General features: G+C 37.5%; 1 protein-coding gene across 1 annotated transcript in view; it reads left to right on the forward strand.

Moving 5' to 3' along the window:
* The window catches only part of KIAA1328 (KIAA1328 ortholog), a 167,502-nt gene that overhangs the window by 10,216 nt on the left and 142,615 nt on the right, over positions 1–14,671 (forward strand). Inside the window, exon 4 of the mRNA XM_031060275.1 lies at positions 4,783–4,898. Within this exon, the coding sequence (XP_030916135.1) occupies positions 4,783–4,898 (116 nt within the window). The remainder of the gene's footprint in view (positions 1–4,782; positions 4,899–14,671) is intronic.

Consider the following 14,671-nt stretch of genomic DNA (forward strand, 5'->3'; position numbering starts at 1 on the left):
AATTTTGTTTTTAGTGGCAAAAATTGGTACCTAACTATTTTGCATTCTTTCTTTCTTTCAATAAGATAAACTTGGAGAAAGCTGGCTTCCTGTTGTCTTTGCAAACAAATCTTCAAAAGCAATTTAGGTAGAAAGGTATCATAATGCCCTTCTGCACCCATTGGAAGGAGAGATTTCCCTTTCCAAATGAGATACAAGTTGGTTTTTGGTATTATATTAGTGTTCTGGCTAAGATCACTGGCATGCCCAGGATGACTTGTAACTAAACACCCTTCAGACAGCCTGTTATCCCTTATTGAGAAAATGCTTCCCTCTTCCCAAGACCCTGGATTCCTAAAGCCTTTGTCGGGTGCTAGCAGTTTGGGATACTAGTCTTTTCTACTGTCTTTGATATGAAGCTGAAATTGACCAACTGAAATTGAAATTTTCTAACAAAAGGTGAAAATAGGTGTCAAAACAGTATGTTAATTTGGTTACAGAACTGGAAACCGTTGAAGAGGTTTCAGTAAAGCTATTATAGTGTATATTTGCTGTTTTTCTTCCAGTCCTTAAGATCTTTGAAGGAAAACTTGCCTGTGGTTTGTATTACAAATCTTGTGTGTTTGGCCTCTAGTGTTGCCTTCTCTCCTGGGTTACACTACTTTATATTTAACCGAATTGTTACCTGGCTTTAAAATCAAAATCTTTTTATCTTTTTTTGTGTGTTACTTTAGGGGCAATTTTGTGCTGCAGTTTTCTTAATTGGTCAGGCAGTGAGACTGCAAATGAGATATCCCTAAGCTTGTCTGGAAATTACTTTGTGTTGATAGGTAAAGCATGCCCAGGATTATTGTATCACCAATCACACTTACTTTCTGTGCTTAAAAAGTCATTTGTAGCTATAAATTCATGCTGCGAAATCTAATTTTGTATTTTGCAGGTTGTGTATCGTAAAATTTATCCATTGTGTAGCAATTTCAATTAGGTTTTGGGCCCATAGCAGGTTTTTTAAAATTATTTTTTTCTAATGTGTACAAACTGCATATGATGCTTGAGTAGAATGTATCAGGTTTGTGAACCCTGATCCTTGGACAAAAATTCTGTTTCTTTTTTTCCTCCTCCTCTCCCCCCAACCCTGTCCTCCATGGTGGTCTTCCCTGTTCCAGATGCCATTCTTTGCCTGGAATTTAAAACCTGTAGTTTTCAGGAATGGTCACCAAACTTTTTAAATCTTTGCTAGCCAGTTGACAGGGTAATACCAGATCAGTGTTTATTAGAAGAGAAGTGTTCCCAAGGAGTGTAGGAGTGATCAGTGAAGTTCACAGTGTCTATATATCTGTTTATTGTTTAGTTTGTCTTCTGTCTTCAGTAGCTGAGCTGCAATGTTCTTACTGCATTTCAGATTTTTCTTGGTAAAGTCTCATTTTTTAAAATTTAAAAAAATAGAAGATGCTGTTTTTAATTTGCTTTTCCAACTCTGCCTTCAGTCAGAAAGAGCTGAGTTCTGTCCCTAGTGTAGTGTTGATGTGAGTGTTATCATGGCTCTTTCTTGTGCATGTCAGTTTTTCATTAAACAAATAAAACTTGAAGTGCTGTTGACTTGTGCAGTGCTTCAGAAATTCCACACGGAGAGCATCAGTCCTGCTTACTCAGTGGAATGAGTCACTGTCATCAGCAAACTCCTTGATCAATTCCTTCTTTAGATTAGATAGAAATACTAGTATCAGCAGTGGACCTGGGAGCTCACAATAATAATTGGAACTGGTGAACTAAGAATTAATTTTAACACTAAGGTGGATGCCCTAGGAGGGCTTTTTGTCAATATATTTGCATTACGAGTTTTTCTAAAGAGGCTACTGTAAAATAACATTATTTATTTAAATGCATTTAGAATTATATAGTCTTTGAACTGTTGAATTTAAAGCAAATCTTGAACAAAGATGGTGCACGTCCTATGGCACAAGGTAGGTGAATGTGAATTGAATGCAAGAAAGTGTTGCAGACACTTAATGGAACGAATAGTTTCACTGATTCATCATCTTTGCTCTCAGCTGCCAGTTGTCTGTTTGATCCTGGAAGCAAGAACAATGGAGCTGGATACCAGCATATTGCTCAGTGGAGCAGTTGAGCTCTTTGTAGTTGTGCCTTCATTCTTTCGCTGCTCTTTTCTGACCCAAGTGGGTGAACAGAGGGTGAAAATACTTTTGAGGAGCATTATATGAGCCTTGTAATGTTTTTGTACAGCATCAGTGAAGTCTGCCATACTTCTGCTAAAAATCATATGTTCTTTACTGCCAGAAGGCAAAGAAATAAGTTTATTAAAAAACCCAGCAACTCACTGAGCTATTTATAGGAAGTGACATAAATCCAGCATAATCTGATGAGATTCTTGTATTCCTTTTCTCTAACTTCCTTTTGCCACCTCCTGTGAGTAACCGTCTTTTGTATCTCGCCTGCCCTTTATGGGCTGTCTCCTGCTTTGTGATACATAAACACATGCTGCCACATTTCTTCTGAGATCACTTACTGTTCTCAGTCATTTACTGCGTAAGATATGTGGCACAATATATTCATGTGTCTGGGAGTGTGACAGCTTGCTGTGATATGTGTTAAATACAAACACAGCACGTGAATGTGATGCACACTGATATAAGCAACAAATCACAGAATCTAGAGATGAGTAAAGCCTGCTACATTTAGTCTGATTTTTCTAGTGCTCTCTTCTTTCATGCCTTTTTTTCTTATACTGTTGTTCAATTTTAGTGTTATTGGGTGCCAGCATAGCCCAGCGTTTGTTGCCCCAAACCCTTTTCTCGTGCAGCATCACTCCTACAAGTTACTGACCAAGCTTCCTTCCTTTCATAGAATCCTGGACATGGTACTTGTTCTCTCTTTCCAGTTGCCTGCCCTGCTCTTGTTTCATTCCTGTCAATGATCCACATGGTCACACATTGTGTTCTTCATTGTGGTTTTCTAATTAACTTTTTTTGGTTTTGCATCTTTCACTGATAATGTGAAGGAAGGTCATTTGTGCTGTAGTAATTTAGGTGGTTGCACTGGACTGAGAGGAAGCAAATGGGCCACGGTTGGATATGAGAGTCTCTATCTGCAGCTTGTAGCAAATGTGCTGCGGCTGTTACTGTAAGGAAGTGTAGTGGATATTCCTCAAAAGTTTATTGCCAGCTTAGCTAAGGAGTGCAGAGGTGTTGGTGTGGGTCCAGAATTTATACAGGTAGTTCCTGTTACCACGTTTCTTTAATGATATGTGCAAAACCTTTTTGACAGCCTCTGAGTGGAGGGGAAGGGGCCAAGGAACAGGTTGAACTCATCACACCTTCCCAGAGTGGGCCCAAGGTTGTAAGTGAGACCTTGTGCATTTGACTAGTGGAATGCTTTTATGCTTAATCCGTGTCTTTTTTTCCCCCCTGTACATTAGAAACTTTACAATTAATAGTTTGATCCAAGCTTTCAAACTGCCCTAATTTTAAGAATTTGATTATCCGGTATCTGTCGTCTGTCTCCCTCTAGGTTTGTAGAGAAAAAGTGTGAGTTTCAGTATTATTATTTTCCACTTCATGCAGTCTGCTTGAGCTGATATGGGAGGGCTGTGGGTTGATCTTGGAGTTGGGGAATACTTCTTGCCTATAATTCACTCCAGGGGAGTGACCCAGTTGTGGTATTTATGACTTCTCCACTGGAAGATCAAAACAGATCTGTGCCCTCTTAAGGGGAACAGTGATACCAAATGTATGGCTCAGTCCTTGAATGAAACATTTGGTTCAGAATATTAGCCCTCCTCTTTCCTCTTCCAATAAGATTGTTCCACTTTAAGGAAGTTAAAATTGGAGTTTTCTAAAAGTTGTATTGCTTTGGTCTCCTGTCACCTGTGTTGTGGCAGCTGTTTCATCATCATAAAAGACTGAACTTTAAGAGCCTTCAGCAACAGAAATTGCCTAAGTGCAGAGCAATAATATTTATTAGTCTAAGCTCATTACTTAATATTTTTGTGGAGCTTTTATGGAACCATGATTTCCAAGCCACGTTTTTTAGCATAGTTACAGGATCATCTGTGCATAATGATCTTCTTGCCTACGTGATACCAGAATAATTGTTTTTATAGCCTGCTCTTGAGGTGCAGAATAAATGATCATTGTAAGCCTTTCTCCCATTGTCATCTTTTAATCTTGATCCAATTATTTACGCTGAGCAGCAAGATACAGGGTGCCATGCCCCAGACAGAAAGGAAAATTTACGCCTGCAGTTGATATTTGAAAAGCCTCAGAAAAGGACAAACAGTTTTGTTTGGAGAAAGCTAACAAGAAAAATTATTCTTTCCTGGACTTGTATTTGACCAGTAAAGGTGAAAGAAAGATTAGTTTATAGATTAAGAAACAGAAAAGTTTTCCAGAATTTTCTTCCTGTCATGTCATCTAAGCTCTTCTGTCTGAGTTTTCTGTCTTCATGTCCTAGGTTTGAAGTATCCCAGTGAATCTTCATTATGGCTGCAGAGAATCAGACTGAACAAACCTAATTGTGGGTTCAGGCCCTAACTTTGTTCCTCCGTGCTGCCCATTAATGTGCATGTACTCTATTGAGACCAGTGTTTTTGAAAAAAAAAAAGAAGAGATGTATTGCATCAAGTCGTACGCACCTTCCTGTGTAATATATTGTAAACATTGTGAGGAAGTAACCTGTTTAAGGGTGGAGAGGATGTTATCCACTTACCCTCGAGGTGGTGGAGAAGTTGGAGGTCAGGCACTGTGGTTATGGGCATATATTTTATTTTTCTCAAATTCTTTTCAGGGTAAGTGAAGAAAAGGAGGTGACAGAAGAGCGGCTGAAAGCTGAACAGGAATCGTTTGAGAAGAAGATCAGACAGCTAGAGGAGCAGAATGAACTTATCATCAAAGAAAGGGAAGATATCCTTTAAAAATATGTGCAATGGCTCACTGAAATAAAAAGTGAAGTACAGAGAAATAATTGTTCTAATTTATGGCATAGAATAAATCTGCATGTGCTGCCATTCAAAAGCAATCAGAGAGATGACTTGTCAGCATGTGACACTGGTTCATTTGAGCTTAAACTGCCATCCAGCTGTTCCTATGATGTTGTTTTGCTATGAAATAGATATTTGTCAACTAAAAAAATGACAATAAGGAATTTACACATTAAAATATGATTATAGATATTTTTTAAATATTCTGTTAGGTGGTCATAATTTAGTTCTAAAACTTGCATGGTATTCCATTTCTCTCCATGTCCAGAGAAAGGGAATCTACACTAAATGGATACAAATTAAATATATGTGCTAGGAGGTTTAGCTAGCTTGGACTTTCTGTTTGGTGTCGGGTTTGTTTGTATATAAAAAAGTTAGGAGATTCTCTTCTCTTGCTGACTGTGGCTTGCATTTCTTTAAGCTGCATATGCTTAGTCCCAATCCTGGAGTATCACATGCGAAGTCACTATTGCAGGAATTGATATTTTTCTTTCTGAGGTGTGACAGACCTTTACAAAATTCTCTCGTTCGTTTTTCTTCCAGATGTCTGATATTGATGCTTTGTTGTTAGATTCCTCAGAGGGCTAAGGATTGGCTGCAGTGGGATAGGGAAGAGACAGGACTGCAACTACAGGAAAAGCAAATAGTGTGTGATTCATTGGGAACTGCATTGCTGATAGGGAGGGTAGTAATGTTGTTCTAAAAAGCATGATGGAGCTCAGTGTGCAGTACTGTTTTCAGTCCTGAGCCATCCCCTGTTCAAGTTAAAAACAAAGTTAGTGACCAAAAGAGGCTGTTCAAGCTATTGGCCAGTGTTGAAACAGAAATAGAGATAATTCAGAAATTTAAACATGGATTTAGAGGAGGGTTCTTGAAAATTCTGGCAATGCTATTTCACAGTTTAGCACTGGAGGTGTAAGGAAAACAGTGCTTCTTTATGATGGAACTTGCTTGGCTTAGGAAAGGCATTCAGTGATGTGTGGTCTCTGTCAGGAGACCATTGCCCTGATGACTTAAAACATCCCTTGTAGCACAGTGGCACTTACTTTGTCTGTTTGTCCTAAATAATATACACGTCAACAAACTTAGCTGTCTGTGAACTGTTACTGGAAAGTATTAGATCTGAGGTATTTCAAGAGCCATAAGATATGTCAACAGCTCTTTGACATTGATTTCACTGAAGCCACTATTTTGTTGTATATTATGTCTTGTGTGTTCAGTCAGCTCATGAATGTGGGTGGGATGCATGTTCCTGATTTTTTGTTATTTATCTACACAAAGATTTCACAAATTCACATGAAGTTTATTTGGCTAGTGGAAAGTAGACATGCTTGCTTTTTTGTTTTGTTGTTTGGGGTTTTTTCCCTTTCCTTTTGTTTCTTTACCAGAAATAGATTGCACAAGCATGAATACTTTTCCAGAAGTCTGGTAGACATGGCAGAAGGTTAATGCATGCAATTTTACACTTCATAAAACTCTGTAAAACCTAGATATATAAAACAAGGTTATAATTTAAAACAATGTAATTTTAACTGCTGCAATACTTGCCTATCATACATGAATGATTCAAGATCTTCAGTGTAACTCTGATCACTTAATTTTTTAAAGCTTGTTGCAGAGACAAGGAATAGTAGAAATGACTTGCTGAGGCTGAATACAGATTATGTCTGTTTCAAGTACAGCAACTTGAAATTCCTTAATTTCTTCTGGAATATAGTGTCCACTTTCAAATAAGATATCAGGGATATAATACCTTAAGAAAAAAATTTGAAACCTGTTAAAATCAATTTTATCTTTTTTTTTTTTTGCCCCACGTAGCTAATTTATTCTCTATAAGATAACTTTCTTTACTGCAGTATTTAAAACTACCCTGCAGTAATAAATTTGGGCTTCTGATATAAATGCAGCTATCCAGCAAAGTGCAATTTCAGCTTGGTAAGGGTTTAGTTCACTTAGCATGGAGACTGTGTGGGTTGTTTTCAGCTTCATGTTTTTGTTGGTTTTTTTTTTCCCTTGAGATTCTTGGAGGAGAAATATTCTTTGGTGCTTGAAATCCCTATTTTGAGGAAAATCCATCCTTATTTTGTTGTGGTTGATTTTTTTACCACTGACAAGCTGTGAAGACCCCTCAGTTCAAATATGCTGCTCATGAACTGTGAAGCTTTGGGGGAAGGGAGATGGGTGGATATGCAAAGATCTCACAAAAACTTTGAGTAACTTATCAGCGTTTAGAAAACAGCCTCTGTCTGCAGCCCACATTTACTTTGGAACTGCTCAGTGCTGTCTGGGTAGTGAACAACAAATAAAATTTCATGCAGATTTAGAAGTCAATTCTACCCTTCCTTGGCAGGTGAAACTTTGGAAATTGAGTACTTAGTACTAGGGCATGCTGTTAATGGAGAACAACAGTGATGAGCATACTGTGAACCATAAATAGTCCAGCCTATTGCCAGGGTTGCCAAATACTTAGTATTGTATTACAATACTAAGTATTTGGCAGTTATCACAGAATTAAGGAAAATTAGGGATTTCAAGTAGTCAGTTGGTCTACACCTTCTTCCTTAAAAAAGTATTAAGGCCTATCATATTATTGTATAATTTAGTCAAAAGTAGCTGTTCTGGCTTGGTTTATGTCATGACATTTACATTTCAGACTGACTTCTTTCAAAAGAATGTGATCTGAAGTGTTTCAAAAAAATGTTCCAAAACCAAAAGAGGATCAAAACTTTCTTTTGTTTGTATTAAACTCTTTTGCTTATAATAAATGGGAAAGTTCTAGTGCTGCTGTTAGAAGATGTGGCACTTAGTGGTGTTCAGGGACGCATGCTGGGATGACAGCTCTTGCTGTTCTTACTAAAATTTGCTCAACTGGACTGACCTGGATAATCCAGTAACAGCTGCTCACACTCCCTTGATGCCCTCCCCAGTGAAAGCATCCTACAACTTTGAAGATGATAGAGTGGTGGGGAAAAATATCACTTTCTGAAAGTGAAGTTGATGTAAAAGATTAAGAGGCAAAATGTAAATGGTGTGTATATCCGTTAGGGTTAATAAGAGCCAAGGTGGCGGCAGGTGACCTAAGATCAGTCAGACAATTGTAAGACAGCTGATGCAAGTGGGAATGTGTCTGTTTAGAGTGTTCAAGCACCCTCTGAACTTTTGAAATAGAATTTGGGACTAAGTTCATGTGAGAACTGCCATGTATCACCTCCTGTGGTGTCTTCTACAGCACCTACTCTTGGTATAGTTGTTCTCTTTGCTGCTGTATGGTGGCTAAGCTGGTTCTTGTGGTAGTCTAGATTCTGGAATTGGCTTTGGAGTGTGTGACTTGCAACTTCCTTGTTCTTATTTGTGTTATTTCATTTGCATTTTCACAGTAAGGCATGGTCAGTGTGCACTGTGTTATGCACTTAGACTACTTGTGCTGCATCTTTTTCCTCTTCTGCTAGGAGCTGCTAATAGAAAAGCTTTTGGCTTTTCTTTTTTTCCCCTGATGTATTTTCAGGCACCTATTATTAATTTAGGTCCCAAATATAATTTAATTTAACAATCAGGAAAATATCCTTTGTAAGATGTCCCAATACTGTCATGATATATGTCTTAGGAAAAAAACTATAATGAGATTATTAAGAAACAAATACTACTGATACCTTCATAGCTCAAAGAAATTATGTTGTGGTCTTTAGCTTTTCTTGTTATCACCATTAGGGATTTTTTCCATGTAAATTTGATGCGGTTGCATAAATGAAGAAGAAAAAGCAGCTATAACATTTCTGTAAAGACTTACTAATAGGTGAAGAGGAAACTTATTAAAAAATTTTAAGAATTGGTTATTGAATTCTAAGCTCTGTTTAAATTATTATTATATAGACAGGGAATAGGCAGATAAGGGAAAGAAGAGATTCTGTTTATTACGAACTTTTTTTTTTTAGTCAACTGAACTATGCTACTGTTTTGGTTTATATTTGGAATGCACCTTTTCGTTGGAATTATTTTCTGACTGAACATAGATTTACAAAATGGTTTGACCTTGAAATATCATCTAGGTCCAAACCCCTGGATAGGGACACCTCCCAGTAGACCAGGTTCTGAAGACCCAGACAGATTCACACAACAAATCCTGTATGATTTACTTGGTTAGTCTTAAAATTGATCACAGACTCTGTTTACATATGTCCTTAATATTATAGAACTACTTAATTAGTTGGTTTTGCATGCAGTTAACATGAATATTAATTTAACTAAAACAGTTCATTTGCTTATAGTGTTAGTGAGACATAGAATATTAATTTGCTGGAAGAATAATGAGCTTTATAACTATTATATAGAGACTTTAATAAAATGGTTTTAGTTTTGCCATAGTGCTGTTCATTACATAAGTCTTGCATACATAAATTAGGGCCACTTACATATTTTCTCCTTTTCCTATCTTAATGTGTTAATGTAAAATTAGTAGTATTTTTCAGAGGAAAAAGAGTTACTGGCTTGCTTAATGCAAAGAACAAAATGGTAGTAAAAGGAGATATCAGAATATGGAATTTACTTGCTGGTTCTGCCTTGTTTTCCCTATAACGTTAAATCTGATCTTCTGAAAATATGAACACTTCTGCTTCCTTTCCTTTTTTAATCAGACCCACCAAGTTGTCCTCATGGATGAGGGAGCAAAGATGATCTTGCACAGAAGGGCTTTGGCCATGTACTTTGTTGGATGTGTGGTCCCAATGTCCTGTGTGGCAGATTCGTGTGTGTCTGCCTCCCTGGGGCTGCTGTTGGCAATGGGACAGTCTGCGCTCAAAATGTCAGCGCCGTGTCAGGGTGAGGTGGGGCACAGATATTAACACTGCAGTTTAGCATCTATGTGAGAAAATGGGTCCCTGCCTTGCTGTGCCCCCACCCCTTCCCCCGGAAAAAAAAGGTAAGAAGAAAATTTCTATAGAACAGGAAATTTGCCATTTGCAGGAAACTTGTGCTTTTTAAAGTCAAGCTATTTATTTAAAACTCAGTAACAATTTTAGAGATTAACTTTGGCTGAGTCTGTTCCTGACTGTATAGTTTCTGACAAGTTATGAACTGAGGGTTTGAAATGACCGTCATTATTTTTCTTTTATTTCTTAACTTGGCTCCCTCAGCTTATCATTTAAAGTTTTTTCCCTTTCTATTTTTCATATGTGAATGCATACTATATATCTTCTTGTGCCTCATAATTTGTTTGAAGGTATGTGAGGAGAATGGAGAATTAGTATTTTGCTCCTTTCTTCCATTTTATCCAAGTACTTTACTCTTTGAAGGTGTTTCTCTTACTGTTATTTCAGGTATCCTACTAGTAAATGTTCCTAAGCAACCATTGTGGTCTGTTGAAAAAAAGCTGCACTTATTAAAAAGTCCCTGAATATTTATATGCTATTCTGTAACTGCAGTATTGGTTAAATAATGTATGTATTTACGAACTGAAATGTAGAAGAATCAGTCAAGGACTATTGGGTAAATAAGATATTTTGAATTTTTCATGAACTTTTAAACTAAAACAAGGTGGAACATATTGTAATGTTGAGTATTCAAATGGATCAATGGCTGGAGATTAATTTGAAGCTTTTTGTGCTTAATCCTAGTTAGTGCCTTGTAGCACAATCTAGCAACACTGTCCATGTTATGAAAATACCCAGAATCAGCAGGCAGCATCTAAGCGGTGAACAACAGTCTCTGTAGAATATGAGCCAGACAGGCTTTTTGCCCTAAACTTCTGCACTCAGTGGTGCATGATTTTCTGTGAGATGGTACTGTCAGCATAGAAATACAGCTGTGGAATGGGAGAAGCATATTTGCTCTGTTTTTTATACCAAGGGTGGAATGGTGTTCTGTGTGTGTCTGACTGAAGCGGAGATGTTCCCACCCAACAGCTCTTGTATAGAATTTCGGAGTTCCCCTGAGGTGAGTGTTGAGGGCTAGTAGCATTCTCTCATCTCCCATGTTTCATGACATTTTTACATTGTGGTGATCTGTACCTGGTACTAGAGACGTGATGATTTTGAAACTGAATAAGAGCTGGAGTTCTGCTCTGCCAGGTTGTGGATCCCCATGGGTAGCTCTATGCTTCGCAGGCAGCCTGTCTCCCAGCTCTGGGTATCTGAAGCACAGGTTTATGATATTATCTATATTAACTGTCTTGTGGGCATGACAGAACTGGATATGATGATGGGCTGCCCTTGTCTAAACTAAACAGGAGAAACCTGTCATTGGAAATGCACCTTCAGCCATGGCAATCTCATACATCAATATCAGGTATTTTAAGAAAAAAGGTGAAGTAGTCCAGGTAAAAAAAAATAATTCTGTGGAATCAGGCTGGTCAGTTTAAGTGTCTCAGGTGAAAGACAAATCTTTCTGCTTTTTCCAGATCCTTAAACTGACCAGGCTACTTACCTGACTGAATTTGACCACTGGTTTTGTGGTTGTTGCTGAAACATTTGGCTTTAGGCATGTGAGCTTTCAAAGTGATGTTTGAGTTACATTTTTTCTTTATGACATTTTGCTCATTTGGAAACAAAGACTGAGTTCTTTTAAAAGGAGGCACAAATGGGAAAATGAGATCATTAATTGTTGAAGCTGGTACTGTAACAAATTGACTAGAAATGTGGATTCAGAGAAATTGATGTACTTTATCCTTCTAAACTAAATGAATTCTCCATCTGCTTCAGCTTCTCAACTATAATGAGGACGTAGGGCTGACTCTGCTATTGGTTTCTCTGTCTTCCTGCACTATTTTGGAAAGTTTAAACATTTCTTGCATAATTAAATACACTTTCAATAAATCAATCTCATAATAATTGTTGTTCAGGAGAGTTCATTATTCAGTTCAGTCTTTTAAATTACTGTTCTTTTTTAAAGGATTCTTCTGACGTAATGGCTTCTTCTAAATCCATTTGCCATGCTCTAGCTTGTAATTACTTTAGATTTGAAGAATAAAATGAATGACTTTATTATTAATCAGTAGCAAATTTGTCTTACTGTTTTTAGAGTGGCCTTCACTCATGAAATAGTTTTAATGGTCTAGATAGCAAAACACTTCATACCTCTCTTTCAACAGAGATTTAGTGAAAGCAATCAGATAGTTTTGTAGGGTTTTTTTCTTCACTGTCTCTCCCATCAAACATTTGTCACAGTGACTGTCATCATGTGTTTGCTGTTGTATTCTCGGAGCTGCTGGCCTTCCGAAAGCCTTGTTTTGCTGCCTGCTTTTAAATTGGAAGTTTTTCAGGCTAGGCTAGACTTCATTTTTGCCTTGTGCTGTGGGGAGTACATTGCACTTAAGCATAGCATTAATTTAACGTTAGCTTTTACGGTGGACCTTGGCCTGTGAGAACTTTGTCACTGTTCAAGCATGATGAAAACAGCATTTGTTTCTTAACCCCTTTCTATTGATGTGGGATTTCATGGTCCTCAGTGACAGTGCTTTTGTAGTCAAGAGTTGCAAGTCTGTGCTTTCCCATGGCAAAATGCCGTCTTGTTTTACAGCAGGTGAGACTGCACAGGTGACTGTCCTATGTTAATCTTCTCCATTTGGCATCAGTTCTTTGTCCATAGTCTCTTGTAGGGTTGTTCAGATCCATCCTTAATTTTAAACTGTCAGTCAATGCAAGCTAATATAATGCATTTTTAGCCTTGCTAAACTTCTTAGGATCTAGTAGATGTTACACTAATATCTCATTTCCATAGACTTCTTAGAAAATGAAAGTGGGTTAGTTGTAGAGTTACAGACATTCAGTCAATCTCAGCTTTTAATATCCTTAGGAATTCATTACTATAACAGCATTCTTGGTTTTGTTTCCTCTATCAGTTGTGATGTTTAACGAGGGCTAAGAATTTTGAATAATACTGAGGAGTTGGAAAAAACATCCAAAGAGGAATGAATAGCATCCTTAAAGTCTCAATTCCATGGCTCTCTGGGAGGTTATTAAAAGTGTAAGTGTAAAACTGGATGGAATTTATCCGGATACAAGAACTTCATTGAAGATTTCCACATATGCCTTTTATCCTTAGTTCTATTGGCATTACACCTTCTTTGGTCTAGTTTCAGGAGTTGTAGTAGTTTTTCATTTCACATTTACAGTTTTCAGTTCAGATCCTCGTATATATGTGTTTATTTAAATGCATTTTTAACTGTGGAAATGGTAAGCTTTTGCTGATGGCAGTGTGGTCACTTTCATTGTGCATATGGCAAGAGATTTACATAAAGGTCATCCCCTTCTTGGGACACAAAATACCCCAGGGTTTATAGAGCAGGGAGTACAGTTGTGGTAATAAGGATTATGCTGCTGATAAGTTCCCCTCAAGGCCCACTGATGGTAATACCCCTATATTTTGTCTTTAAAGAAAACTGCTGAGAGGCAATAATTTTTTTTGTATGTGTCCCATTTTCATTAATGCATGGTAATTGATGGAGTTGCAGTGACTTGTAACAGTAATGAGTTCTAAACATAAGAATGCACTCCTTTCTAATAAGTGAGCACTGCTGGGGTTTAAAAGCGTACTAAATCAGTTGCTTTAGTATGAATTTATTAGTTTTTTTCAGCATTAGCTTTAATAGTAGTTATTTACATAAGCGTACATCCCATTAACCGCCATCAGGGCTGGAAAACATGCTGAACTGTTCATATTTTCATATAATTATTGAACATAATGGTATCATTTGCATTTCTAAACAGTGATGTTTCTGTCAGGCTTGGAAATAGTGTCTTTACGCAGTCCCTATTTCACATCCACTTATTTGACATCGTTAAATTTTATGCTAATGTGCTTCCCTAGAATGTCATCAGTAGGACAGATGCTTGCACTTTAATATACAAATCAGTGATGCTTTTCCCTCCCCCTCCCCTGAACTGCAAAAGAAATAAAAAAGCATATCTGCACTTTTTAGATATAGTTTGTTTCATTCTAAAGAATATGTAAGAAATGAAACTTAGCTTTCACCCCCGTTAGTCACTTGCAAATGTTGTAATAACAGATACCTTCATTCTGAACAGTGGGAGACTGTCCTCTGCCTGAAGGAGGAAGAATCTTCTAAAATTCAAGGCAATTATGTTAAAATAAAAATTGTAGCCTTGAGCTTGCCACCTGTGTAAGGTATGGAGTCTAATAGAGCAAACTGCCTGGTCAGGCAGTGGTCCATGGATTGGCTTACCAGGCAGCAGGGCATGGCTGTAAAGAAGATTAAGGGAGGGGGCAGTTTCACTTGCTAGGCTCTGTCAGCAGAAGTGCATTTTGACTTTTACATTGTCAGGTTTTTAGTCTTACACTTAAAATATTTTTTTCCTTTTGCAGACAGGTAGAGGTATATGACCTCTTGCCAGCTAAGTGTGGATGGTAGTTATTGTATGAACAACTGGGGCTGACTTTTTTTTTAATGTATGTAAGACCTTTAAGGTTTCTACTGAAGTCAACACTGAAAGCAGAGCATCAAAAACCTGAGCAACATACCAATAATTGTAGGTCTGAATGTGGAAACAATGAAATAAAAATAAATAAATATAATCAGCAGTACCACCAAACCCACACTTCCTTTCTTCAATTTAAAAATGAAATTAGTATGTTGCATTCGGTTCTGTATGAATTTTTCTCAAGATGACTTGCTTACTATTGCAAGTAGAGTGCTAAAGGTAGAGCAGGTGTGTGCAGCCTGCAGTATGCAGGCTGGTCACAGGA

Source organism: Geospiza fortis, unplaced genomic scaffold (genome assembly GCF_000277835.1).
Source record: "Geospiza fortis unplaced genomic scaffold, GeoFor_1.0 scaffold49, whole genome shotgun sequence".
Classification (NCBI taxonomy): Eukaryota; Metazoa; Chordata; class Aves; order Passeriformes; family Thraupidae; genus Geospiza; species Geospiza fortis.